Consider the following 25,713-nt stretch of genomic DNA (forward strand, 5'->3'; position numbering starts at 1 on the left):
GTCCCGACAGACCCAGACAGCATCCCCTGCAAATCCCATCCCACTTAGAGTCCATCCCCAAACGGGGCACGGGGCATGCACCCCGAGAGCGGCCCAGCCCCAGCCGGTTCCCCCTCTGTGTGTGCCAGGCAGCCCTGGGGCTGGAGCAGGAGCAGCCGCCTGTGGCATTGCTCCAGCGCGGGGGATGCAGCCCCGGCCGGGCAGGGGGTTTTCCTACTGCCTGGCTGCTCCTGGCCTGCGCCCCGCTCTGCAGCAGCAGGAAAACAGCTGGGAACTGCTGGAGCCGTGGGATGAGCCTTGTCACTGGGCTTGTCACCGAAACTGCAGGAAAACCAAACAACTCTCCGACAACGTTTTTACTCTTAGAGAATCAAGGCATTACTTTATTCTGGCCAGGATTTTGCTCTGGCCAGGATGTGCAACAGAAATCGTTTCATCCACGTATGTCCTGCGTTGTGCAGAGAAAATCATTCCATGACACATGAATTTTACTAGATTTTCCACATATTTTATACAGTCAAAACACATAGAAATTCATTGGTTCACTGTTCATTGGTCCCAAGTGTCGAAGTTCTTAGTGCCTGGTCTGCTATTCGAGGGGTGGTGTCTGGAGTTGATGTTCGCTAATGGTTGTTAATTTTTGTGTATCTCCTGCGGTACTGCCAGCAGCCCCTCCTGCACGGACCCCTGACCCCTGCACGGACCCCGAGCGGGACCCCCAGCCTCAGAGGGGCTCTCCGCCCGCCCAGCCGCCCGGGACCATCAGCCCCGCAGGGAGCCCGACACGGAACCCTCGGAACGCCCCGTCCGAGCCCTTCCGCCGGGAAATGTGCGCACCGCGCCGGGAGACGGGCGGAGAGAACGGGGGGCGGCCAGGGCCGTGCGTGAGCCGCCTCTCGCCGGTGCCGGTGCCGGCACGGTCTCGCCCCGCCGCCCCGAGTCCCCGCCGGAGCGGGTGCGGGTGCAGGTGCCGGTGCGGGTGCAGGTGCGGGTGCGGGTGCCGGTGCCGGTGCCGGTGCCGGTGCCGATGCCGATGCCGATGCCGGTGCCGGTGCCGGTGCCGGTCCGGTCCGGTCCGGGCCCACGCCGGTGCCGGTGCCGGTGCCGGTGCCGGTGCCGGTGCCGGTGCCGGTGCCGGTGCCGTGCCGGTGCCGGTCCGGTCCGGTCCGGGCCCACCCCGAGCCCCCGCCGGTGCCGGTGCCGCGGCTCCGCCCACCACCTGACGTTCATCACGTGGCCGCTGTTTTGGTGTCCCCACGTGGCGGGAGTCACGCGCTCGCAGCACACGTGACCGGGCGGCACGGCGGCATGGCGCGGGGGTAACGGGCACCGAGCGGGGCACCCCGGCCCGGGGGCACGGGGACACCGGGACACCCCTCGGTGGGGGCGGTAGCGGGGCGGGGGCGCCTTGCGGCCCCGGCGGCGATGGGGACCGCAGGGTGACGGAGGCTCCGGGTGTCCGTGGGGCTCCCGGGTGGCGGTGGGGACAGGGACCGGGGGTCAGGCGGGGTTCCCCGGTGGTGCGGGCTCGCGGGTCAGGCGGGGCTCCCCAGTGGCAGGGTAACAGGCTCGGACAGGCTCCCCGGTGCTGGGACTCGGGGAGCTCCGGAGGGGCTCCCCAGACCCGGGCTAAGGCGTAGTCAGACGGGCTTCGGGCTCGGTCCCGGTCGGTCCCGGTTCCCCACGGCTGTGCCATTGCCTGTGCTCCCCTGAGCCCTTTGCAGGTGTTGCGGGATCCCCGCCGTGCTGGCGCTGTGTGCGGCCGCCTGGAGCTGCGCCTCGGGGCTGGCGCTGGAGCGGGATCAGCCGTTCCGGTAGGTCCGGGGCAGGGCCGGGCCGGGCCGGGCCGGGCCAGCCTGAGGTGCCGGTGCTGGCCCCGCTCACCACCCGCCCTGCAGCGTGCCCCCCGGCTGGGCCCACGCCGGCCGTGTGGGTGCCGGGCACCCGGTGCAGCTGACCTTCGCGCTGCGGCAGCGCGGCACTGCCCAGCTCCCCCGCCTGGTCCAGGCCGTCTCGGACCCTCGGTCCCCGCGATACGGTAACGGCCACAGCCCCGAGGCCCTAGACCCCCGGGGGCTGTGAGGGGATCTAACCCTCTGTGCCTCCCAGGGCAGTACCTGTCCCTGGAGCAGGTCAGGGACTTGGTCCAGCCTTCCCCAGCCACACTGATGACAGTTCTGAAGTGGCTGCAAGGCCATGGTGTAGAGGACTGCCGGAGTGTCACCACCCTTGACTTTCTGGAGTGTTACGGTGCCGGTGCCGGTGCCGTGCCGGTGCCGGTCCGGTCCGGTCCGGGCCCACCCCGAGTCCCCGCCGGTGCCGGTGCCGCGGCTCCGCCCACCACCTGACGTTCATCACGTGGCCGCTGTTTTGGTGTCCCCACGTGGCGGGAGTCACGCGCTCGCAGCACACGTGACCGGGCGGCACGGCGGCATGGCGCGGGGGTAACGGGCACCGAGCGGGGCACCCCGGCCCGGGGGCACGGGGACACCGGGACACCCCTCGGTGGGGGCGGTAGCGGGGCGGGGGCGCCTTGCGGCCCCGGCGGCGATGGGGACCGCAGGGTGACGGAGGCTCCGGGTGTCCGTGGGGCTCCCGGGTGGCGGTGGGGACAGGGACCGGGGGTCAGGCGGGGTTCCCCGGTGGTGCGGGCTCGCGGGTCAGGCGGGGCTCCCCAGTGGCAGGGTAACAGGCTCGGACAGGCTCCCCGGTGCTGGGACTCGGGGAGCTCCGGAGGGGCTCCCCAGACCCGGGCTAAGGCGTAGTCAGACGGGCTTCGGGCTCGGTCCCGGTCGGTCCCGGTTCCCCACGGCTGTGCCATTGCCTGTGCTCCCCTGAGCCCTTTGCAGGTGTTGCGGGATCCCCGCCGTGCTGGCGCTGTGTGCGGCCGCCTGGAGCTGCGCCTCGGGGCTGGCGCTGGAGCGGGATCAGCCGTTCCGGTAGGTCCGGGGCAGGGCCGGGCCGGGCCGGGCCGGGCCAGCCTGAGGTGCCGGTGCTGGCCCCGCTCACCACCCGCCCTGCAGCGTGCCCCCCGGCTGGGCCCACGCCGGCCGTGTGGGTGCCGGGCACCCGGTGCAGCTGACCTTCGCGCTGCGGCAGCGCGGCACTGCCCAGCTCGCCCGCCTGGTCCAGGCCGTCTCGGACCCTCGGTCCCCGCGATACGGTAACGGCCACAGCCCCGAGGCCCTAGACCCCCGGGGGCTGTGAGGGGATCTAACCCTCTGTGCCTCCCAGGGCAGTACCTGTCCCTGGAGCAGGTCAGGGACTTGGTCCAGCCTTCCCCAGCCACACTGATGACAGTTCTGAAGTGGCTGCAAGGCCATGGTGTAGAGGACTGCCGGAGTGTCACCACCCTTGACTTTCTGGAGTGTTACCTGCCTGCAAGGTGAGCTCTGAGGGCTGGAACTGGCTCTGCTGGCCTTGTGGTGGCTGTCCCTGTGTCTCACTACTGTCCCATCCAGTGGTGGCTGTCCCTGTGTTGCAGTGCATTTCCACTCAACAGTGGCTGTCCCTCTCTCCCAGCCCTGTGGTGGCAGTCCCTGTGTCCTAGTGCTGTCCCACTTGGCAGTGGCTGTCCCTCTCTCCCAGCCCTGTCCTGTCCTGTGGCGGCTGTCCCTGTGTCCCAGCACTGTCCCATCCCACAGCGGCTGTCCCTGTGTTGCAGCACGGCCGAGCGCCTGCTCCCCGGGGCCGAGTTCCACCGGTACGTGCAGGGCCAGCGCAGCGTGGTGCGGTCCCCGCTGCCCTACACTGTCCCCGCAGAGCTCGCCGAGCACCTGGACTTCGGTACGTCCCACCTGGGGGAGGTGAGGCTGCGGAATGCAGGTGCAGCTGCTTCTGGGGGGGCAGACCTCGCTCCTGCAGATCCCTGTTCCGTGGGATCCAGTGACCGTCCCACAAAAAGCGCAGGGGGTGCCAGGCTGAGGCTGTGGCTCAGCCTGGAAGGCTGAAGAGGCTCTTCCCCAGCCCAGGGCTGCATGGCTGGGCAATCCAAGCCCTACTGTTGGCCTGCCCATGTAGAAGTGGGGACAGTGATGGAGAGCCCAAGGGCTCTGTCCTGCCTTGCCAGGGCTCTGCGCCCTGACAGCCTCTCCCGTCCCGCTGGGCTGTGCCGCAGTGGGTGGGATGCACCGGTTCCCCACGGAGCGCAAGGCAGGCAGCAGAGCCAGGGCCAGGAAGGACCCACAGCTGGCACGAGCGTCGTTCCACCTGGGCGTGACACCGGCCGTCCTGCGCCAGAGATACAACATGACGGGGGGGGACGTGGGGCTCCTGCCCAACAACAGCCAGGCCTGTGCACAGGTAACCACTGCCCGCTCGGAGGCCCGTGTGCTGTGGCAGTCCGAGGGATTGGTGCTGCTCTGGGGGTCTTGGGACAGCTGGGTGTCCCTTGGTGGCTGATGGTGCGCCCGGTGTAGCACAGACCCGTGCTGGGCAATGTCCTCCGTCAGGATCAAAATATTGCCTTGTTTTTTCGAATGGAGACAGCCTGTCCCTCTGTGTCCCACAGTTTCTGGAGCAGTACTTCCACCAAGCTGACCTGGCTGAGTTCATGGAGCTCTTTGGCAGTGGCTTTGCCCACCGCACGCAGGTGGACCGGGTGGTGGGACATCAGGGCCGTGGCAAAGCCGGGCTGGAGGCCAGCCTGGACGTGGAATACATCATGAGCACAGGTGCCAATGTCTCCACCTGGGTCTTCAGCAACGCAGGTACTGGGAAAGAGCCCCGAGGGGCAGGGGGAGCACCTGGAGGGGGAAGGAGAGCACCCGGAGGGAGGAGGGGCAGTGCCCGGATCAGGAAGGGAACACTTGGAGGTGCGAGGGAGAGGGCTGGAACGGGAGAGGAGAGTGCTCAGAGGAGCGAGGGGAGAGCTTGCAGGGCTGTGCAGACATCTGGCCATAGTACAGCTCCAGGTGCTTTCCCAGCTGCTCTGAGGGTGCACCCTGCGTGCTCCCCAAGTCAGAGCTGGCACCGCATTCCCAGCTCCTGGGAACATCACTCCTGCTGTGTGTAGTGACTTTGGACTCTGTGAACCCTCAACGTCCAGAGTATCCTGAAGCAGGGATTTCATTGTTGGCATCATGCAGAGCAGCTGCCCTGCTCAGTCCCATGAAAGAGGGCACATCCCTCCTCCCCTGGGGTTTTCAGCTCTGCTGCAGATGAGCTCCCACCCACGAGTCTCCCAGTGGAGCAGATGAGGGAGAGTGAGGACATTTAGGAAAACAAATTGCCAAACAGCCTGCACAAACACAAACAGGGCACAGTGCTAGGGGCAGTGTCCCTGTCCCAGATTGGGAACTGGCTGAGCAGGTGAGTGCCACAGGGACAGTGGCCCTGCCCGATGGCGACAGTGACAGCAGACGAGCGCTGCCCTTCCCTCCACCCTCACACAGTTGCTGTGTGGGAAGGGTGCAAGTGCAGTGACAGAGGTGACTGAGAGTGAGTGGGGGAGGCTGGGGCTCTGCTCCCCTCCCAGTGGAGAGGGCTGGAGGGCAGGGAGGGACCTGGCAGGTGGAATGTGTGGAGGTGGCACCTGCACCACTCTGCTGGGACCTGTTGCCAGAGGAGGAGCTGAGGCCCCGCTGGGTCCACAGGTGCCCATGTGGCTGCAGCCCTGGGGCAGAGTCTTGGAGAGGGGTGTGAGTGTACCCCCCTGTCGTGGGCTAATGATGGCCCTCTTGCCAACGCCATGGGCTGAGCTGAAGCTCGGTGCCGTGCAATGTGAGGAGCCCCAGGATGAGCTCACGGAGCTCCAGGCCGGCTGTGCTGTGACTCCGTGGCCCACAGGAAGGAGCACGTGGGGCTGCCCTGCGTAGGAAGGTGCTGGTGCTGATGAGGCAGGGCTCCTCGCGCTGTCCCCCATCCCTGATGTTGGAGGAACTATCCCTCGTGTCCCTTCCCCGATGTCCTTGCAGGGCGCCATGAGAGCCAGGAACCCTTCTTGGCCTGGCTGCTGCTGCTCAGCAACATGTCAGCGGTGCCCTGGGTGCACTCGGTGAGCTACGGGGACGACGAGGACAGCCTGTCCTACGCCTACATGGAGCGCGTCAACACCGAGCTCATGAAGGCGGCGGCCCGCGGCCTCACCATCCTGTTCGCCTCAGGTGGGCCGGGGCTGCCACGCCGAGCTGGAGCACCGAGCGGGGTGGGCAGGGCTGCCTGGGGTGCCGTGGGCACCCGTCACCTGTTCCTGTGTCGGCAGGTGACGAGGGAGCTGGCTGTCGGCGGGAGCACAGCGGGAACCACACGTTCCGGCCCAGCTTCCCGGCCTCCAGGTGGGCGCGAGGGGTCAGCGCAGCCCCGCGGGGTCTGAGCCCCTGCAGGGTCACCGGGGGTCCTCAGCAGCGCGCCTGCAGACCCCAGAGCTGCAGCCTGTGCAGCCCCGGGGGTTGGTTGGCTTTGTGGGGCGAGGTTGTGCTACCAGAGGTGGCTGTCGGTGGCTGCTGTGCCCACCTGCAGTGTCCCCGTCTCCCTAGCCCCTACGTCACCACTGTGGGTGGCACGTCCTTCAAGAACCCCTTCCTGGTGACAGAGGAGGTGACAGATTACATCAGCGGGGGCGGCTTCAGCAACATCTTCCCCATGCCTGAGTACCAGGTGAGGGACCCCTGCGCTGCCAGGCTGGGGGCTGCAGGGTTAGGGTTGGGCTCGGGGAGGATTTGGGATTCAGGTTTGGGGATGCCCACGGGCCGTGCCGTCCCCAGGCCGCTGCTGTCGGGCGTTTCCTGCGCTCGGCCTCGAAGCTGCCGCCCAGCTCCTACTACAACAGCAGCGGCCGCGCGTACCCCGACCTGGCTGCGCTCTCTGACAACTACTGGGTGGTGACGAACCGCATCCCGCTGCCCTGGGTGTCGGGGACCTCGGTAAGGAGCTCAGCCCCTGCTCCCTGCGGCGCGGCGGGGCCCTGGGCTCAGGGGTTGTGCCCACGCAGGCGTCCACGCCGGTGGTGGCGGGCATGGTGGCACTGATCAACGACCGGCGCCTGCAGCGGGGGCTGGCACCGCTGGGCTTCCTCAACCCTGCGCTCTACCAGCTGCAGAAGCAAGGGCATGGTGATGCATTCTATGATGTGAGTGGGGCAGGGCACGGGCGCTGGAGGGGCTGTGCTGGGGCTGAGGGGACTTTGGGTGTCCTGAAGTGTTGGGCTGAGGCCTGGGGTGGGTCTGTCCCTGGGGCTGGGAAGGCATGTGTGCTGCCAGGGCTGGGCTGGGGGCTGAGGGGGCTGTCCTGCGGCTCCTGCTGCCAGCACTGTGGCTGGGGCAGGACCAGCAGTGTCCTCCTGTCCCTGTAGCCTTCCCGTGGGAGGGGTGTCCTGGGGTCCCCACGGGCTCCTGTGAGCTTTGTGGGGTGGGTCCTCTTGTGTGGCCAGGGCAGCAGCGTCCAGTGACTGCAGCAGTCCCAAGGCCCAGCTGAGCATGCTGTTCCATGTTGCCAGTGTCCGGAGGGGACCCTGTGCCATGGGGGGTGTTGTGGGGGTCCCTGTCCCTGGGATTCCTGTGCCAGGGACGGCTGTCCCGGGTTCCCGGGGACTGCGGGCAGGGTCCCTGTGGCCACGGTACCCCTGTCCCGCATGGTCCCTGTGCCCCGGGCTCCTGTCCCAGGGCTGTGTGGGGCTCCTGTGCTCCGGAGGTCGCTGTCCCGAGACTCGGGGGGCGGCCCCGAGCCCCCGTACTGAGGCTGGTCCCCGCAGGTGATCCAGGGCTGCCACCTGTCGTGCCTGGACGGCACCGTGCAGGGCCAGGGCTTCTGCGCCACCCCCGCCTGGGACCCGGTCACGGGCTGGGGCACCCCCAACTTCCCGCGCCTGCTGCGGGCGCTAGGGCCGCGCTGACCAGGACAGCGGGAGCAGACAGCGGGGCCGAACAGCGGCAGCGGGAGCGGACCTGTGACCGGCGCCGGGAGCGGGCAGCGGCACCGGGCCGCGAGCGCCGCGGAAAGGGGGCGGGGCGGGGGCGGGGCAATAAACGCGCGAAGCCCCGCCCACCGTCTTTGTTTGTGCCCGCGCCAGCGCCAGGGGGAGTGCGGAGCGATGAGCGCCGGAGGGCGGGACCAATATGGGGCGGGGCGGGAACCCGGCAGGGCCAATGGGCCGTCGAGAGGGGCGGGGCGGAGGAGCCGCGGGGCCAATCGAGCGGCGTGGCGCGCGCAGGCGCGGAGCGGAGGCTGGTGCCGGGGACCATGAGCGGCAGCGCCGATCCCGACCCCGCGCCCGCGGCTCCGGCGGCTCCNGGTGAGTCGCGTTGGGGGCGGCGGGCGCTGGGCCCCGCGGGCCGCCCTGGGCCGCTCTGGCCCGGGGTGTCACGGGTCCCGCTGAGCGCGCTGTCCCGCGTTGCCGGCGCGGCCTGCGGGGTTCCTGGCGCTGACCGTGCTGTCCCGTAGTGCCGGTGTCCGCGGCCGTGGCCGCCCCCCCGGACGGGGCCATGTCCAACGGCGTGTACGTGCCGCCCGCCGCCAACGGCGACGTGAAGCCCGTGGTGTCCACCACGCCGCTCGTGGACTTCCTCATGCAGCTGGAGGACTACACGCCCACGGTACCGGCACACAGGGCGGCTGCTGTGGGACGGGACGGGGCACGGGGCAGGTCCCACGGACGGGGATGCGGGGCGGCTCCCGTGCGGCGGGATACAGGATGTGGAAACGCTCCCGCCCCGCCGTGGAGCTGTTCCAACTCTTGCCTTCCCAGATCCCGGACGCCGTCACAGGGTATTACCTGAACCGGGCAGGGTTTGAGGCCTCGGACCCCCGCATGTGAGTGGCCGCAAGGCGGGGGGGAGTCGCAGGAACCCCACAGGGGTCCGGCAGAGGGGCCCACGCACCCCTGCTGCCTCGCCGACACGGTGCCTGTCCCGCAGAATCCGCCTGATCTCGCTGGCGGCACAGAAGTTCATCTCAGACATCGCCAACGACGCGCTGCAGCACTGCAAAATGAAGGGCACGGCCTCGGGCAGCTCCCGCAGCAAGAGCAAGGTGAGGGCACGGAGGGAAGCGGGGCTGAGCCTGCAGCCAGCGAGTGCAGGAACATGGGGTGCAGAAATCCCAGAACCTGCCAGGCTTACGGTGGTCCCTGCAGGTGGGGAGGGGCTGGCAGGGACACGAGGGGGGCATGGAGCTTGTGGGCACACTTTGGTGCCCCCCCACCCCAGCAGTGGCTGCAGCTCTGAGCTTGGGGAGCAGCTGGAGTGAGGGGTCCTGGGGAGCCTCCTAGTGCCATATCTGGGGCTCGGGGGCTCTGCAAGGCCAATGGCATTTGATGCTAGGTGTCTGGGGATGCCTGAGGGCACAGAGCAACAGAACGTGGGGAGCTGGGAATGCCCCAGTGCTGCCCAGCAGCTCCTCTGGGAGTGGGACACGCCTGTCCGTGCACCCTGGGGGGTGCCAGAGCCCCGGCTGTCCCTGCTGTGACCGCCTGCCCCGTGTCCCCCCCAGGACAAGAAGTACACGCTGACCATGGAGGACCTGACGCCGGCGCTGGCCGAGTATGGCATCAATGTGAAGAAGCCACATTACTTCACGTAGAGCATGGGGAGCTTGGGCAGTTTGCAGGGGTTGTGTTGGTGCCATTAAACACCTCGCAGGGTTTTGTGGGAAGGCAGCCTTGCTCCTGTCCTGCATCCACAAACGCTGGCCCTGGTCCTCCACATGCTCACCCCACTCTGCTGGTCACAGGGGGCTCGGTGCTCCCGACAGTGCTGGAGCAGAGTGGGGTTAGGGGACAGGAACTACCCAGCACTCTTCCTCCTCCTTCTTCCCTAAACTGCCCCTTGTCTCCCACAGGGAATACCCTGGGGGCTGCACAGGCAGCACTAGAAATGGAGCCAGGGATGGGACCCTGAGCCCACCCCTCCTGCACCAGGCACCTCCCGAGGGGGCCCTGTACCTGTACCCTGCCTGTGCTGGGCACCAGAGGAGTGCTGTGGGTGGTGATTCGTGCCCAGGGCTCTGTGGGCTGCCAGGCAGCACCATATCAATCCAACCTCACCCTCAGTCCTAGACATGCCCTGTGAGTCCCAGCCCCCCAGTCACAACCAACCCCCCTCATTCCCACACCCTGTACCCCAGCAGCTGATTCCATACCAAAAGTTTATTTGGTTGCCAGTGGCCATTGTGGGGCCAGAGGGAAGTGGCCAGTGAAGCGCGAAGCGGGGGCAGTGCTGGGCACCACAGGTGGCCTCTCCTGGCCTGCCCCTTCCCCCCCAGCCTTGGGGGGCTGAGTCCTGGCTTGGGCTTTGGCCAGCAAGGGGGACAGGGGGCCCCACAGCCCCATCCCCCAGCAGCAGGGCCAAGCCACACGCCGTGCCCTGGGGTAGGGGGGCTGCACTGGGCCGGGGGCTGCCCAGAGGCTGGGTTAGGGCTGCCCTGGGCGGGGGTCCGGAGCCTGCAGCGCTCCGGCGCAGGCAGTGCCATCTGTACCGTGTGTCCGTGGCTGGCTCAGGGTCAGGGGTGTCCTCTGCTCCCCCTGGCTCGAGGGCTAAAGGCACTTGGGGGTGGCGGGGGGCGCAAGGCAGCACTGGAGGGGGGAGGCGCCTCCTCTCTACTTCTCCTGCATCTTCTCCAGGATGGGCACGATCATGTCGAACTTGGGGCGCTTGGCTGGGTCCTCGTTCATGCAGATCTTCATCAGTTTGCAGATGTGGGGGGAGATGCCAGGGGGGATGGTGGGACGCAGCCCCTCCAGCGCTACCTGCAAGCAAGAAGAGGAGCCAGAGTCAGGACTGGGACCCTGCCCCCAGAGGCAGGGACACCTTCCACCTGCCAGGTGGTTCCACACCCCCTCCAAGCTGGCCTTAAGCATTTCCAGGGATGGAGCAGCCAAAGTTCTCTGGGCAACCCATGCCGGGGCCTCACCACCCTCAATGGCCAGAACTTCTCCCCTAACTGTGACCCAGATCAGTTCCTCTGCCCCTCCACCCCCTCACCTTCATACCAATCTCCATGTTGGACAGGTCAGCGAAGGGCACCTCACGTGTCACCAGCTCCCACAGCAGCACCGCGAAGCTCCACATGTCAGCCGAGCGCCGGTTGATCTCCTCTGGTTTCTTCTGCAGGGCTGGGGGATGGCTGGGGGCTGAGTGGGACTGGGGGTGAGGGGGCCAGCCTGGGGGGGCTGGGAACGGGGCACTCACCTTCGGGGGCCACCCAGGCCGGGGCGTACATCCGCCCCGGGCACTGGAAGGAGAACTTGACGTCGGCCATGCTGATCCGTGCCGTCATGTCCTCATCGATCTGGGGACAGCAGGCTGTCAGTAGGAGCTCCCCTGCCCGGAGAGCCCCCCTGCCCTGGGAGAGGGGCTGTGCCCCACTCACCATGACGCTGCGGCTGTTGAGGTGGTGCCGTGGGATGAGGGGCTCCAGCGTGTGCAGGAAGGCCATGCCCCGCGCGATATCGAAGGCAAACTTCACCGCCTGCATCTGGTCCACCACAAAATCTGGGAAGGGGGTGATGGGGTCAACCCACCCTAAGCCCAGCCAGGGCTGTGGCTGGAGAGGCCCCTGCTGCCCCCAAACACACCATCATCCCCCAGCACTCACTGGTTCCCTCGTGCAGGACGTTGTACAGGGAGCCGTAGGGCATCCAATGGCTGATGACAATGGGGTGAGGAGCTGGAGGGGCCTGGCAGGCACCCAGCACCGGCAGCACATTGGGGTGGGAAAAGATCCTGCAAGAGAAGTGCCAGCCCTAAGAACAGGAAGGGGCTGCCTGCACCCACTCATCTGCCCTTTGCCATCACCCAGGGCCTCCCAGCCCTTGGCCACCACCCTGGAGCGTTCCTGGCCCCGCAGAGCTGGGAGGCTCCTGCCTGCCCCATACTCTGAGAGCTGCTGCTGGCCCTGAGAAGGTGCTGGAGTGGCCTGGTCAAATCCTGGTGGGGATCCCAGGCGCATGCCAGGTGCAGCGCTCACCGCAGCTTTGGGTACTCCTCGTTGAAGTCCCGGCTCTTTCGCGTCGTCCAGTCCCGGATCTTCAGCATTTTGATGACGATGTCATTGCCCTGCCAGCGCCCCTTCCACAGCTGCAGGAGGAGCAGAGACACAGGCACTGTGAAAAGGGTGCAGAGCCCCCAGCACTCGCAGGCCCCTGTGTGGGGCTCTGGAGCCCATGGGACCAAGGATCCACCATGAGAAGGGAGCCCCCTGAGCTGGGGAGGAGCTCCCTCCCGGAGGGCCAGGACGCAGCGGTGTGCACTGGACAGCGCCCACCCGGGGGTGAGAGGGACCCACCTCTCCCGACTGGTTCTCGTTCAGTTTGTGGCTCAGGCTCAGCTGTTTGAAGTCAATCCCAGCGAGTTTGTTCAGGGTCCCATTCCCTACAGTGGAAGGGGGATGAATGCCTATGGCTGCTGGCTCCAGGAGGCAGTGCCAGCAGGGCACAGGGAACCCATGGCACCCCCCAAGGGACCCCCAGTCCTTACTGGGCCGGGTGCGGGTTGTGCCCTTCCAGAAGGTGTCCTTGTAGGGGATCTTGGTGAGGCTCTGGCCCAGCTTCTCAGCACGCTCTGCAGAGGGGGGAAGAGGAGGAGGAGGAGGGTGGCACCCAGAGCCTGCTGTGGCTGGCTGGAGGCTGTGTCAGTTGTGGGGTCCTGAGGGACCCTCGTACCTTTCAGGACCTCTCTCAGTGGCGTCTTGGCCTTGTCTGTGGGGGTCTCACCATATTTGTTAGCAATGCTGACCAGGGCCCCGCTGCCCACCAGGTCCTGTGGGAACAGGGAGCAAGGACTGTGGTTTGTGATCTCCCCTCAGTCCCACTAGCACCCCGCTCTCCTCCTGCCCGTGCTGCCACTCACCTCAGCCACCTGCTCATGTCCCCAGAAGCAGGCATAGTGCAGCGGTGTGTTCCCGTGCTCATTCACTGCATTGATGTCTGCTTTGAACTGCATCAGCTGGGGACACAGGACAGTCCCTGTGAGCCCAGGACTGTCCCTGCAAGCCCAGGCAAGATCCCCAGACAGCCCTCATCCTCCTTGTGCCTTGCCCTGGGGGACGCAGGGGCAGCACAATGGGAGCTGCAGGGAGGGAGCTGAACTGATGCGGGGCTCAGAGGGATTTCGAGGGAGTTTGTGAGGAGTGGGGAGCTCAGGGGTGCTGGGGGGATGCCGGGTGTTCCTGACAGGTGACAGGGCAGTGTGGAGGGCTACACATGGGGTGGGGAGGGGCAGGTGCTGGCACTGGGGACAGGTACCTTCTGCACGATGTCCCGGTGGCCGTGGCTGGCGGCCAGGTGCAGCGGGGTGTCATCGCCGCGGTTCATGACGTTGATGCGGGCGCCGCGCATGATGAGCATGTCCACCACGTTGGAGCGGCCCTCGCGGCAGGCCCAGTGCAGGGGGCTGAACCCATGGTCGTCCCTGCAGGGTGGCACGGGGCTCTGCTCAGCTGTAGCCCCCTGGCCCAGGCACCACTGGCATCATTCTCAAAACACCAGCGGCAGGGACGAAGGGACGGGGTTGAACATCCATCCCACTCCCACCCCCACGAGGGCCCCACCGGCCCAGGCCAAATCCTGTCTCCTCCAAGGCTGAATCACAGCTGGATCCTGTCCCCATCCCCCCACTCCATGACCAAGTAAGGGAGGAGGTGGCAGCCAGGCCTTAAATGGAGATCAGGAACTGGCAAAGGGGCTGCTGCAGCCCCAGCTGCCCTCCAGCCCAGGCTCCCCCCAGTCTCAGCCCCGCTCCAGCCCGCTGCCTCAGCAGACCCCATTTGTCACCACCACGACCCTGCAGGCAGGGGCTACCCGGCACAGAACAGTCGTGGCTCCTGAATGGCTGTGAGCACACGCTGAACCCCACGGTCCTGCAGGACCCCTCAAACGGGCTGTGGGGAGCAGACCCCTGGGCACACAGCGTGGCCCCCACAGCTCCCAGCCCAGTGGTCCCAGCCGTGTCCCACATCTGCCATGGTGCCCCCCAGAGAGGGATGAGGACACAAGGATAAGGTCAGCGGGCACAGCCGCCACCACGGGGACAGGGGAGGCAGCCCCAGCCCAGCTGATCCCCGGCTGTGGCCGTGAGGAAGTGGCCAGAGGATGTTTGGCCTCGTGCCTCAGCGATGCGGTAACTTCCTCCAGCGGGGAGGAGCTGCGTCCTGCCATCTGCCCCCTGCCTTTCCACCGAGAGGGAAGGTTTCCCTGGGCGGAAACCAGCGCCCAGCACGGCCCCCAGCCCCGCAGAGCCCGCTCACCCCTGGTTGAGGTCGTTCTCGGTGTTGTCCAGCCACAGCCGCACGGCCACCGCGTTGCCCTCCCGGCACTGTGTGAAGATGTCATCCATGGCAGCTGCAGGGGGGGACGTGGGTAAGGACATGGGGACCCTGACCCCCCTCGGCGGGGAGGGCCCTGGAACAGCAGTACAGGAGCCTCCCGCCCCATCCCTGATCCCTCCCGCCCCGTCCCTGCAGCTCTCCAGGAAGCCGCAGGCAGGCTGAGGTCTGGGCTGGAGCCGGACCCGCAGCCCAAGGGGAAGATCCCGGGTGACTCCAGCGGGGCCGTGGCCACCCACAGGAAGCCAAGCTGGCACCCCCGGGCTTATCACCAGGCACAGCCGGCCCCGGTGCCCACAGCTCTGGGAGGCAGTGAGGCTGGGGTAGCTCAGCATCCCTGGCATGGGATCCTGCAGCCCCGTGACCCTCCTGACCCGCTTGGCTGGGCCTGGCATGGGCCACGCTCAGAAAGCGGGACCCCAAAGCCTCGTGCATGGAGGACCCCATGGACATGGAGGATCCATGGACACCCTAGCTCAGAGCCAGGCACTGAGCTCCCTCCTGCTCCCCACGTCCCCCTGAGCCCCCGGCTGCGAGCGTGGGACCCGCTGCCCGGTGGTCTGTGATGCTGAGCAGGGACATGCAGCGAGTCTCGCAGTGTGGGGACAGTCACACTGAATATGACAGCCCAACATGCACTCACTGGGGCTCAAGCCTGCTGCTGGAGGATGCCCCTGGACCTCATGCCCACCCAGACACAGCGGGACCCTCACCAGCTGCCAGCACTGCAGCTGTCCCCCAGGACCCTGCCTGCACCCCTTGCCCCAGGCAGCTCCAGAGGGGTGGGATGCAGAACTCGATTTTTGCCAGGGTCTCATACAGCCCAGAACGGCCCCAGCATGCCCACTGCAGCACTGGCCCTGTCTCGGCACCAGAACACCCACACTCCCAGACAATATTTATCCCCCACCCATTTGGGGGCACCTCATGAAAAGGGGTCCCCAGGACACGCCACACTAGTCCCGGCCCTGTGGGACCCCACACCGCAGCGATGACACCCCATCCTGGCCCCACCCTGTCCCCTGCTCGGCCCGGGACTGTGTCCCCCTGTCACCCACCGGCCCCCACCCAGCCCCGCCGGGCCAACCGGCCCCAGCCCTGCCCGGATGGCCAAGTGCCCCCCTCGGCCTGCTCAGCACCCGGGGTAGGGGACGGGATGTGGAGACGCAGTTCCACCGTGTCACCCCAAACCAGCTGCGAGGGCCCCGCTCTGCCCTGCGGCCCCATCAGTCCCTCCCCTGTACCCCCAACCCTCCCCTGTACCCCCAACCCTACCCTGTTCCCCCCAGCCCTCCCCTTCAGCCCCCAGCCCTGCCCTGTACCCCCAACCCTACCCTGTACCCCCGATCCCTTACCTGTACCCCGAACCCTTCCCTGTTCCCCCCAGCCCTCCCCTGTACCCCAACCTCCGGCTCCGGCTCCGGCTCCGGCAGGGCTCCGTCCGGCCCTGCCCCCGCTTCGGGTCGCCCGCAGCCGCACTCGCGGCCTCCCCAACCTGTCCCCGCTCGGTGCCGGTGCCGTCCCGCCGTTACCGGGTGCGTGTCCCGGCGGCTCCGCAGGGCGGCGGCTGCGGCGGGCGCGGGACGGCGCGGGGGCTCCGCCCGAGAGCGCGCCCCCTGCCGGCCGGAACCCGCACGGGCCGCGGTGCCGCCACACGGCAGCGGGCGGGGCAGCGGGCGGGGCTCCGCCACACGGCACCGGGCGGGGCGGGGCCGGGGCCGCGGAGCGCGGTCAGGCGGGCTGGACGCGGGGTTACGGGGCGTGCCGAATTGATCGGGAGCGCGGTCACCCGGTCGGGGGCGGAGCGGGCCGGCCGCGGCACCGCCCGTGCAGCCGAGGCTCCCGCCCGGTCCTCCGGGCCGCGGGGAGGGGCTGTTCCCGCGGCGCTCCGGGGCGGGAGCACGTGCGTCCCGGTGCCGACCGAGGGTCCCCGCTCCATGTTGGCGGAGCAGGGCTGGAACGATGCAGCGGAGCCGCTGCCCCGCGGCGCCCCGGAGGGCCCGGGCCGACCGGTAAGCGGGCGATGCGGGGCGGCGGGCCGGGCAGTCCCGGGCGCGGGGTAGTTACCGGCCCCGCTCTCCACAGCACCCACGAAAGAGGCGGCTGCCCGGGACCGCTCGGGACGGCGAGGCGGCGCGGAAGCGGCCCCGGAAGCGGAAGAAGGCCGGCGGGCCGCGGGCCGCGGCGGGGGAGCTCCCGGCCGGTCCCGACGAGCCCCGGCAGGCTGGGCAGCGGCCGGACACAGGTACCGGGACGGCTCCGGGGCCCGGCGGGCACGAGGGAGCCGCCTCCGCGCCCTGAGCCCCCTCTCCATGCCCCCAGACGGCCCGGCTGAGCCGGCGGAGCAGTCCGGGAAGCCGGCGGGACTGAGCCGTCGGCAGCGGCGGAACCGGCAGAAGCGGCAGCGGCAGCAGGAGCGGCCGGCGGGGTCGGACGGGGAGCGGGGCTCTGGGCCGGGCCCCCCGGAGCCGCCGGGCCCCCCGGAGCCGCCGGGCCCCCCGGAGGCTGCCCCGGAGCCCCGCTCGGGCCGCTCGGCCGCGCTCCGCGCGCGGATGGAGGAGCGGCTGCTCGGCGCCCGGTTCCGCTATCTGAACCAGCAGCTCTACACCGGCACCAGCCGCGACGCCGCGCGGCTCTTCCGCGCCGACCCTGCCGCTTTCCACCTCTACCACCGGGGCTTCGAGCGGCAGGTGCGGCGCTGGCCCGAGCGCCCGGTGCAGCGCATCGTGCGCTACCTGCGCCGCCGGTGAGCGGGACGGCGAGGCCTGCGGGGAGTATGGACCGGGGGGCCGTGAGCGGTGGGGCTGACCGGAGGCCCGGGGGATGGACCGGGGGTGAGCGGTGGGGCCCGGCAGTGATCGGGGGGGCGGAGCGGGGCCAAGGCGCCGCTCTGAGCCCGCCGTCCTGCCCCAGCCCCGCGTCGCTCGTGGTGGCGGATTTTGGCTGCGGGGACTGCACGCTGGCCGCCGGCGTCAAGAACCAGGTGCACTGCTTCGACCTGGTGCCGCTGAGCCCGCGGGTCACCGTCTGCGACATGGCCAAGGTACGGGGCAGCCCCGGGGCAGGGAGGGCGCGCGGGTGGGGGGACCGTGACCCGAGGGTCCCGTGCGGGGGGCGGCACGGCTGTGTCTGCTTGAAAGCTGGGTGTGTGCCCGGGGCACAAGCCTGCCGAGTCCGGGGGTGTGTCCCGGCCCCGTCAACATCGCCATCCTCCTGCTCCCGGGGGTGTGCAGAGCGGCGTCCAGGCCAAGTAGTCATCCTCCTTCTCCGGGGGTGTCCCGGGGTGGGCAGGTGCCGCTGGCGGCTGAGTCGGTGGACGTGGCCGTGTTCTGCCTGGCGCTGATGGGCACCAACCTGCAGGAGATCCTAGGAGAGGCCAACCGTGTGCTCAGGCTCGGGTAGGCAGAGGTGGTGGGGCAGTGGGGGATTGGGGCAGGGATGCTGAGCAGCGTCCTGGGGGTGCCTGGGCACCCTGCTCAGTGCTCAAGTGACCGCAGGGGGACCCTGCTGGTGGCCGAGGTGGCCAGCCGCTTTGAGGACATCCGTGCCTTCCTGAAGGCCATGACGCAGCTGGGCTTCAAGACCGTCTCCAAGGTGCGTGCCTAGGGCTGGGCACTGCATGCACCTGGAGCCGGGTGCAGGGAAGGGGTCCGGGGGGGTGTACTGAGACCCAGCCTGGCGTGGAGCAGACCAGGGGATGGTGAAAGTAGGTGGAGGTGGAAGGGATTGGTGCAGGGGGGGCTGCAGGTGGGAGAACGGGGGCACACGTACTCATGGGGGTGGAGTCCTGGGGGAAGGCTTGGAGGTCCTGGGGACCATGGGGGCACGCTGTGGCAGTTTGGGACGCGGGTTGGATGGGGCTGGGGAGGGGATGAGGGGAGCCTGGAGCGCACTGGGATTGCAGCGTGGGGCCTGCAGCTGGATGTGTAGCCCAGCAGGGGCTTGGGGGTCCCAGGGCCTGGAGGAATTGTGGTGTGGGGGTGTTGGGCGTTTAGAGGAGCACGCTGGGGGCCAGGGTGCTCAGTCCCCACAGGAGCTTTGCAGCCAGGCTCTGGGCACTGTGGGGGTCTGGAAGGAGGCAGGGGGGACCCGGGGTTCGCTGAGGCAGCACTGAGTGCTGCTGGAGGGGCTGGGTGTTCCGGGGCTATGGTGATGATGGGGGCTCCGGGGTGCCGGTAACAGAGTCGGGTATCCCCGCGCCCCCAGGATCTCTCCAGCTCCTATTTCTACGTATTGGAGTTCGCCAAGACGGGCCCGGCCCGGCCGGGCCCCGCTCCCGGGCTGCGCCTGCGGCCGTGTCTGTACAAGCGGCGGTGACCGGAGCGCCGGGGCGGGGCGGGGCCACGGCGGCTGGCTCCGCCCCCGCGCGCAATCACCAATAAAGCCGCTGCTTCCTCACAGCCACGTCTGCGCGTGTGGGGGGCGGGGCCGCGCCTGCGCGGTGCGGTGGGGCCTGCGCGGCGGCAGCGCCCGGGACCGGTACCGGGATGTCGGGGCCGGGCCCCGCCGGGGCCAAGCTCGACATCAACCGCGCCGGCGTGGCCGAGCTGGAGGGTGCCCTCAGCGGCATCGGCCGCCGCCGTGCCCGCGGTATCGTCCGCAAGAGAGAGGTGCGGGGGGGGGGGAAGCGGCGGGGGGGGACGGCGCCCCGGGCCCGGGACCCCGAGGCGGGGGTGGCCGTGGCGGTGTCGGTCCCGGGGTGGAGGCCGCGGGGCGACAGCGCGGTTTCCGTGCTGGTAGCTGGGGCAGGTGGGGGGCCGGGATCCCCGAGTCCCGCCCCGAGCCCGCGGGGCCGGGCGAGCGCAGCCGCCCCCGGTGCTGCCGGGCCCCAGCGGGGAACCGGGGGAACGGGACTGGCCCCGCGCCCCGACTGCTTCCGCGCGCCGTCACCGGCGATGGTGGGCCGAGACCCTGCGGCCGGCGGTGCCCCGGCCCGGAGCAGTGGGAGCGGCCCCGCGGGCCCGGCGGCGGCCGTGCCCTGATGCTGCAGGGATGGGCAGCGCCGCGGCCGGGCGAGGCGGGGCTGGGAGCGCTCGGCGTGTCTGGGGCTCGAGAAGGAGGCAGAGGCGTGGATGTCCAAGTGCTGTGAACGCGCACGCTTGGGAGCACCGGGAGGCGGGAGGGCAGAAACCGGGGGTACAAAGGGAGGGTGGTCTGGAGCGGGGCCTGTCCCGGGCGCTGCTGCTGCTGCAGCCCTTCGTGGGGAGCAGCAGCACCGTCAAACGAGCCCTGCCCGGTCAGAAGGGGCGGTCGGGCCCTTCCTGGGCCCGTGGGCTGCGCTGGTTGTCTGTCGAGCCCTGCCCCAGCACAGCCCGGCCCCGCCGGGTTCCTGCCATGGCAGGTGCTCCGGGAGCCGTGCAGGGTGACGGGAGGCAGCTGAGCCCAGGTCGGGGCCGGGCCGGGACCGTGGGTGCCTCAATTGTGTGCATCTGCATGTGTCCAGCTGTTCTCCTGCCCTGGAGCTGCAGCCTCGCTCCCCATCCTGCTCATCTGGGGTGCAGTGCTCCTACCCCAGCTGGCAGCTGTGGGTTGCTGCCCACTTTCACAGCGCTGTGACTCTTCCCTGCGGGGCCGCTTGGGCCGGGGGCTCTGGGAGCAGGAGGGATTCTGTTCTGGGCAGGGCTGACTTCCCTCCACGCAGGAGCTGAAGGGCTTCACTTGCTTGGATGACCTGCTGCATGTCAAGGGCATTACCACACGCATCCTGGAGCTCAACAGCCAGCGCATGACGTGCCGGCGGTGCCCCGGCCCCGAGGGGCCCCCGCGAGCCAGCCCCACTCCCCTGGGGGACAGTGAGGACCACAGGGCACCTGCGGCACAGGTAGGTGCAGAAGGGTTCCTGCTGCCAGGTGCAAGGATGAGGGAGGAGGTCTGGCTCTGGGGAGGCTCAGGGGAAGCTCGTGGCTAGCAGACAGACCTGCATCTGGAAGATTCTGGAGGAGCTCGTGGTTGTGGTTGCCCTGCAGCCCCCCAGTGCTGTTGAGTGGAGCCCTTGTGCTGCGGGACCGTGGCTCTCACTGGCAGCCATCCAGCAGCACTCCCAGCCCCTGCCCTGCTCTGGGTCTCCAGCAGGGGACTGGAGGCCTCTCCAAGGCTGGTGCAGTCAGCCCTGCTCCCTGCCTTTTCCCTGCTCAGGTGGTGGCTGAAGAGGAGGAAGAAGAGGAGGAGGAGGAGACACCAGGGCCCTGGGAGCCCGAGCGCCCCTGGAAGGGTACCCCCAGGTCTGGAGCAGACCCTGATGGTTCTGGGGGGCGGGGACCACAGGAGCCCCCCAGGTCCACCAGGGAGGAGGAGGAGGACGATGAAGAGGAGGAGGAGGAAGGGAGCTGCTGCAGCGAGGAGGGGGAAGACAGCAGCAACGTATACCTGTACTACACGCTGGGAGAGCGGTGGATCGACTACCTGCAGCGCACTGGGGACGGGGGGCTGCTGCGGCACCTGCGCCCCAAGGTGCCCGGGGCACCTGTGGGAGGGTAAACGGGGGCTGGGGTTCCGTGGTGCCTTGCTGCTGGGGCTGCTGCAGTCCCCCGTGCAGACCCCTGCCCATCATGGGGGTCCTTGGTCATAGGGTGGGGGAAGGAGGTGCTACCTTGGTCCCCAGCCCTGGCTGGCCCTGGTGCAGCCCCCCTTGCCCTGTGTGGGGATCCTTTGTTGCTGTATGGACCCCGAAGGGAAAAAGCAAGAAAGCAAGAGCAGGTGGGGGTCTGCCCCATAGGTGTGGGCAGTGGGCCTACAGGGGTCAGTTCTGGGTGGGTGGCCTGCAGGGGTCCACAAGGATCATCTGTGGGCAGGGAGTCTGCAGGGGTCTGCCTGAGTTTCTCCAGCCACTCCAACCTGCTGTGTCCACAGATGAAGCGGAAGTCAGAGAATGGGCCAGATGGCCGGGCCTTGTCCCCCGGGAAGAAGCTGTGCAAGGGCTCTGACTATGGCAGGTGAGGGTCGGGGGGCTCTGTGTGCTGGGGTGACACGTAGCTCCTGCTGCCCTCCCCAGGAGGTTGGTGCAGCCACTTGGGTCGAGCAGGGGTTGGCCCAGGTGAGATCCAGCCCTGACCAGTTGCCTATCTGCTGAGCAGGCTGGGCTGCATGGCTGGGCTGCGTGGCTGGGCAAGGGGTCGGCAGGGTGGGAGCAAAGAGAAGGGGTCAGTGGGGTGCAGCTCCCACTGGCAGGAACCAGTTCCAAGAGCCTCTGGAGCACTGTGGCCCAGAGCAGTGCTGGCGTGTGCCAGGTGTGCCGTGGCCTCACCTGTGCCTGGTGTTTGTCCCAGGACACTGGGTCCCTGTACACCCAGCCCCACGACCACCTTTGGGGACCTGCGCAATGCCAAGGTGGGGCAGGCCCGGCGCCGGTGCATCCCCTCGGTGGCCCCCCCACCTGAGCTACAGGACTGGCTCCGCACTTTCCAGGTATGGCTCACCTGGTGGCTCCAGGCAGCCTGGGTATGAGGGGAGGGAGCTGACCCTGAGGGATCCCCACTATGGGCAGGGGTTGGACCCACAGTGAATTTTGAGTAGTTTTGTTTGTGTGAGGAAACACAGGGGAGGTTTCAGCCCTGGCCAGTTGTGTTGTCACCTGTCACACAGCACCTGTGACCCAACAAACTCCCACCTGCCTCAGGCTCCTGGCCTGGGACAAGAGGCCTGGCTGCCGGGGCTGTGGCTGGGCTAGCTGGGGGCACAGAGCCGGGGCTCACTGGGGGTCCCCCTGCAGCGCTGGAGCGGCCCCGAGAAGCTGCTGGCCCTGGATGAGCTCATTGACCGCTGCGAGCCGGCGCAGATCAAGTACATGATGCAGGTCATCGAGCCCCAGTTCCAGCGGGACTTCATCTCCCTGCTGCCCAAGGAGGTGAGTGAAGCCTGGGGACCAGGGGCCTGGCCTGGCCTGCCTGACCGCCCCTGGTGACCGCTCTGTGACCTTTATCCCCTCACAGCTGGCTCTGTACGTCTTGTCCTTCCTGGAGCCACGGGACCTGCTCCGTGCCGCCCAGACGTGCCGCTACTGGAGGGTCCTGGCCGAGGACAACCTGCTCTGGAGGGAGAAGTGCCGTGAGGAAGGTGAGGGTCCTGCCGGGTGGGGGCTGGGGGGCCACCCCAGGCTTGACCCAGGTGAGGCACGGCTGTGTTGTCCCCTGCAGGGATCGAGGAGCCCCTACACCTGCGGAAGCGACGCCTGCTCAGCCCTGGGTTCATGTACAGCCCCTGGAAATTCGCCTTCCTGCGGCAGCACCGCATCGACATGAACTGGCGCAGCGGGGAGCTGCGGCCCCCCAAGGTAGGTCTGGGTGTCCCAGCGGGGACAGGCTCTGGGGAGCTGTGGTCCCCACGGTGAGCCTGCGAGTGCCCCTGCCAGGGGTAGACCCTGGAGAGCTGAGGGGCTGGTGGGGGTCCCTCTGGGGACAGACCCCAGGTCACTGGTATAGGGAAGCTGATACAGGATCTGCCATGGGAGCAGATCCAGCTTGCTCAGAGCAGTGGGGGCAACAGAAATGAGGTCCCCTGGGCCTGGAGAAGGGGGTCCCTTCCTTTGCCCCTCCCCAAACCCCCATGCAGGCCTGCAGTCAGCCCCAGCACCCAGGGAAGGTGCAGCATCACAGGGCTCAACTGTGTTCTGTGCAGGGTCCCAGAACCCTGGTGATCTCTCCCTGTGTGTCCCTCCTGCCCCTGGGTAGTCCCCACCACCCTTTCTCTTGCTGCTGGGTTCCTGAGCCCCCCACTCCTTGTTCTCCTGTAACCCCTGCCCCTGCAGCAGCTGCCAGACACACCACACACCCCAGCTCTGCTGCCCTGCAGAAGCGTCAGGGGCTGCAGGTGGTTTGGAGACCCGCCTGCCTTTCCTCCCCACAGCTCCTGCTGCCTTCCCACTGCTCATTGTGTTGGGGGGTCCTGCTGGCGGGGGAGGCCACACTGCCCCCCACATACTCCTGTACTCCCACAGGTACTGAAGGGCCACGATGACCATGTGATCACCTGCCTGCAGTTCTGTGGGAATCGCATAGTAAGCGGCTCTGATGACAACACGCTTAAAGTGTGGTCAGCTGTCACAGGGGAGGTGAGCGTCACTGTCACCAGGGAACTGAGCGTGGCATTGTCATCATCGCCACAGGGGTTTGGGGCAGGGACCATCTCCCTGTGCCGAGCACAGGTGGTGCTACACCCTGACTCCTGGGGTCAGTTTGGGCCCTATATGGCAAGGGCAGGGAGTTGTGCTGCTCCTCTGTGCTGTTTCAGGGGTGGGGAGGTGTGAGAGGCTCACCTGTCCCTCATGTCCTGTTCCCCGCAGTGTGTGCAGACGCTGGTGGGCCACACTGGGGGGGTTTGGTCCTCCCAGATGAGGGACAGCATTGTCATCAGCGGCTCCACTGACCGCACACTCAAGGTGTGGAACGCCGACAGCGGCGAGTGCGTGCACACGCTGTACGGACACACGTCCACCGTGCGCTGCATGCACCTGCACGGCAACAGGTACAGCAGGGGCTGCGGCTGCTGGTCAGGGGCGATATCCGCGGGGCTCAGCCGTGTCAGCCCCAGGTTGCCCTGGCAGCTGGGCCCCACACAGGTGTCCCCTCACCTGCAGGGTGGTGAGTGGCTCCCGGGATGCCACGCTGCGGCTCTGGGACATCGAGACGGGGCAGTGCCTGCACGTGCTGATGGGCCACGTGGCAGCCGTGCGCTGCGTCCAGTATGACGGCAACAAGGTGGTCAGCGGAGCCTACGACTACACGGTCAAGGTGTGGGACCCCGAGAGCGAGAGCTGCACCCACACGCTGCAGGGGCACACCAACCGGGTCTACTCACTGCAGGTACGGCCCCGCACGCGTCCCCTCCTGCTGCTTCCCCCTCTCTGGCTCCCCTGCCCTCCCTGCTCCCTCAGGTACAACCTGCCTTCCTGATGGCTTGCCCTATCGCTCCCCTGCCTTCCAGACATGGGCACAAGCTGTGCCCAAGGTTCCACATGTGCTGTAGGGACAAATAGGCTGTGCCTGTGTCATGCAAGGCCCTGTGAGCTTTGCAGGGACATGTGTGTCCTGAAGGGGATGTATCTGCCCTGCAAGGACACATGAAACGTGTTTGTGTCCTGCGGGGACAGTCTCTGCCCCCTGACCCCACTTTCCACGCACACATGCTGTGGACATAAACACTAAACACTCCTCCATGCCCCTTTCCTGGAGCATTTCTACAGCCCAAAAAGCCAAGAGGTGCGTGAGCCTGTCTCATCTGCTGAACTGGGGTCTCTGGTGGTGCTGTATCCCAAACCAGGGACACTCCTGTCCTCAGTACTGAGCTGGACCCCTTCTCTCTGGCAGTTTGATGGGACACACATCGTGAGCGGGTCTCTGGACACCTCAATCCGCGTGTGGGATGTGGAGAGTGGGAACTGCCTGCACACGCTCATGGGGCACCAGTCACTCACCAGCGGCATGGAGCTGCGTGACAACATCCTCGTGTCCGGCAACGCCGACTCCACTGTCAAGATCTGGGACATCAAGACGGGGCAGTGCCTGCAGACGCTGCAGGGTGAGAGGGGATTCCTCACCCTTGGGGGCAGCGGGGAGTTCCCCCCACCAGGGGGCTGGGAAGGGGCAGCTCTCTGCCTTGGGGGTGGGAGGGAAAGGAGCTCCTTGCCCCTGGGGCTGTGTCTGGACAGAGTGGTGTGTCCCTGAGGAGCCAGGTCTGTGGCTCTGAGGTGCCAGGTGTGGCAGCACCCATGTCACACAGCAGTGGGTGCCCCAGGTGCACGTGGGGCTCACGGGTGCCTCCCCCTAGGTCCCAGCAAGCACCAGAGTGCAGTCACCTGCCTGCAGTTCAGCTCCAAGTTCGTGGTGACCAGCTCCGATGACGGGACAGTGAAGCTGTGGGACCTGAAGACGGGGGAGTTTGTGCGAAACCTGGTGGCCCTGGAGAGCGGGGGCTCCGGGGGGGTCGTGTGGCGCATCCGTGCCTCCAACACCAAGCTGGTGTGCGCCGTGGGCAGCCGCAACGGCACCGAGGAGACCAAGCTGCTGGTGCTGGACTTTGACGTGGACCTCAAGTGACCCCGGCCAGCCCGGGGGTCCCGCGGGAGGGGTGGCCCCGGCGCAGGCGCTGGCCCCCGCGGGCAGGACAGAGGGGAGGCCGGCCCGGGCCTTATTTATATGCGCGGGAGTGCCCGGCCGGGCCTGCAGGAGCATGTTTTGTACACGGAATATATTGATTTATTTCTGTACTGGGGCTAGTGCTCGCCTGCCCGCAGCCCTGTCCTGGGCCCGCAGCCCACGCCCTCAGCCCAGGGGCTGCAGCAGGGAGAGAAGAGGCCAGGCTCTCCCAAGGACCACGCACACACACGCCCTTAGCTGGGGGGCACTGCCCTGTCTGAGTGCCTGCTCTGTGCCAGCCAGCTGGAGTGAGAATGTTCAGGGCCCCACAGTGCCCCGGTGCTCACAGGGCTCCTAAAGGGAGACGTTTGTCTCACATTTAAGCGCA

General features: G+C 67.9%; 5 protein-coding genes across 13 annotated transcripts; 4 read left to right on the forward strand and 1 right to left on the reverse strand.

Moving 5' to 3' along the window:
• Positions 1-1,261: 1,261 nt before the first annotated feature.
• LOC121334237 (tripeptidyl-peptidase 1-like) lies at positions 1,262-2,348 on the forward strand. The gene is made up of 4 exons (XM_041401190.1): positions 1,262-1,319; positions 1,725-1,814; positions 1,899-2,038; positions 2,110-2,348. The coding sequence occupies exons 1-4, from the start codon at positions 1,309-1,311 to the stop codon at positions 2,346-2,348; spliced, it is 480 nt and encodes a 159-aa protein (XP_041257124.1). The 5' UTR covers positions 1,262-1,308.
• Positions 2,349-2,376: 28 nt separating this feature from the next.
• On the forward strand, positions 2,377-7,980 carry LOC121334227 (tripeptidyl-peptidase 1-like). Its single transcript, XM_041401172.1, has 13 exons — positions 2,377-2,444; positions 2,850-2,939; positions 3,024-3,163; positions 3,235-3,385; positions 3,665-3,786; positions 4,118-4,302; positions 4,511-4,709; positions 5,916-6,104; positions 6,203-6,275; positions 6,477-6,597; positions 6,705-6,863; positions 6,932-7,069; positions 7,691-7,980. Exons 1-13 carry the CDS (start codon positions 2,434-2,436, stop codon positions 7,829-7,831), a joined length of 1,719 nt encoding a protein of 572 aa, XP_041257106.1. The 5' UTR covers positions 2,377-2,433; the 3' UTR covers positions 7,832-7,980.
• Positions 7,981-8,130: 150 nt separating this feature from the next.
• Positions 8,131-9,588, forward strand: TAF10 (TATA-box binding protein associated factor 10). Its single transcript, XM_041401173.1, is given in 5 exon segments — positions 8,131-8,281; positions 8,284-8,531; positions 8,684-8,748; positions 8,853-8,967; positions 9,427-9,588. Coding segments are annotated over 5 exon segments (621 nt in total). The 5' UTR covers positions 8,131-8,178; the 3' UTR covers positions 9,517-9,588.
• A 478-nt stretch (positions 9,589-10,066) lies between these two features.
• On the reverse strand, positions 10,067-15,910 carry ILK (integrin linked kinase). 5 transcript variants are annotated; one of them, XM_041401154.1, is made up of 13 exons: positions 15,789-15,910; positions 14,179-14,272; positions 13,178-13,343; positions 12,783-12,878; positions 12,596-12,692; positions 12,411-12,494; positions 12,220-12,305; positions 11,902-12,011; positions 11,530-11,657; positions 11,305-11,426; positions 11,124-11,223; positions 10,917-11,047; positions 10,067-10,681 (listed from the first exon to the last, which is right to left on the reverse strand). In XM_041401154.1, exons 2-13 carry the CDS (start codon positions 14,265-14,267, stop codon positions 10,532-10,534), a joined length of 1,359 nt encoding a protein of 452 aa, XP_041257088.1. In that variant the 5' UTR covers positions 14,268-14,272; positions 15,789-15,910; the 3' UTR covers positions 10,067-10,531. The 5 variants fall into 5 exon arrangements, with proteins under 5 accessions (XP_041257088.1, XP_041257091.1, XP_041257089.1 ...); XM_041401157.1 differs by having other exon boundaries at positions 15,752-15,875; XM_041401155.1 differs by lacking the exon at positions 15,789-15,910 and adding an exon at positions 14,970-15,502.
• Positions 15,911-16,061: 151 nt separating this feature from the next.
• RRP8 (ribosomal RNA processing 8) lies at positions 16,062-25,454 on the forward strand. Of its 5 annotated transcripts, XM_041401144.1 has the most exons (16): positions 16,062-16,268; positions 16,342-16,501; positions 16,579-17,002; positions 17,170-17,299; positions 19,898-20,077; positions 20,392-20,706; positions 21,106-21,188; positions 21,522-21,660; positions 21,965-22,099; positions 22,185-22,308; positions 22,389-22,525; positions 23,189-23,302; positions 23,534-23,715; positions 23,828-24,053; positions 24,558-24,768; positions 25,018-25,454. In XM_041401144.1, exons 1-16 carry the CDS (start codon positions 16,194-16,196, stop codon positions 25,284-25,286), a joined length of 2,904 nt encoding a protein of 967 aa, XP_041257078.1. In that variant the 5' UTR covers positions 16,062-16,193; the 3' UTR covers positions 25,287-25,454. The 5 variants fall into 5 exon arrangements, with proteins under 5 accessions (XP_041257078.1, XP_041257079.1, XP_041257081.1 ...); XM_041401145.1 differs by lacking the exons at positions 16,062-16,268; positions 16,342-16,501 and having other exon boundaries at positions 16,955-17,090; XM_041401147.1 differs by lacking the exons at positions 16,062-16,268; positions 16,342-16,501; positions 16,579-17,002; positions 17,170-17,299 and adding an exon at positions 18,572-18,866.
• Positions 25,455-25,713: the final 259 nt, after the last annotated feature.

This window comes from Onychostruthus taczanowskii, unplaced genomic scaffold, assembly GCF_017590055.1.
Source record: "Onychostruthus taczanowskii isolate IOZ18803 unplaced genomic scaffold, ASM1759005v1 scaffold187, whole genome shotgun sequence".
Classification (NCBI taxonomy): domain Eukaryota; kingdom Metazoa; phylum Chordata; class Aves; order Passeriformes; family Passeridae; genus Onychostruthus; species Onychostruthus taczanowskii.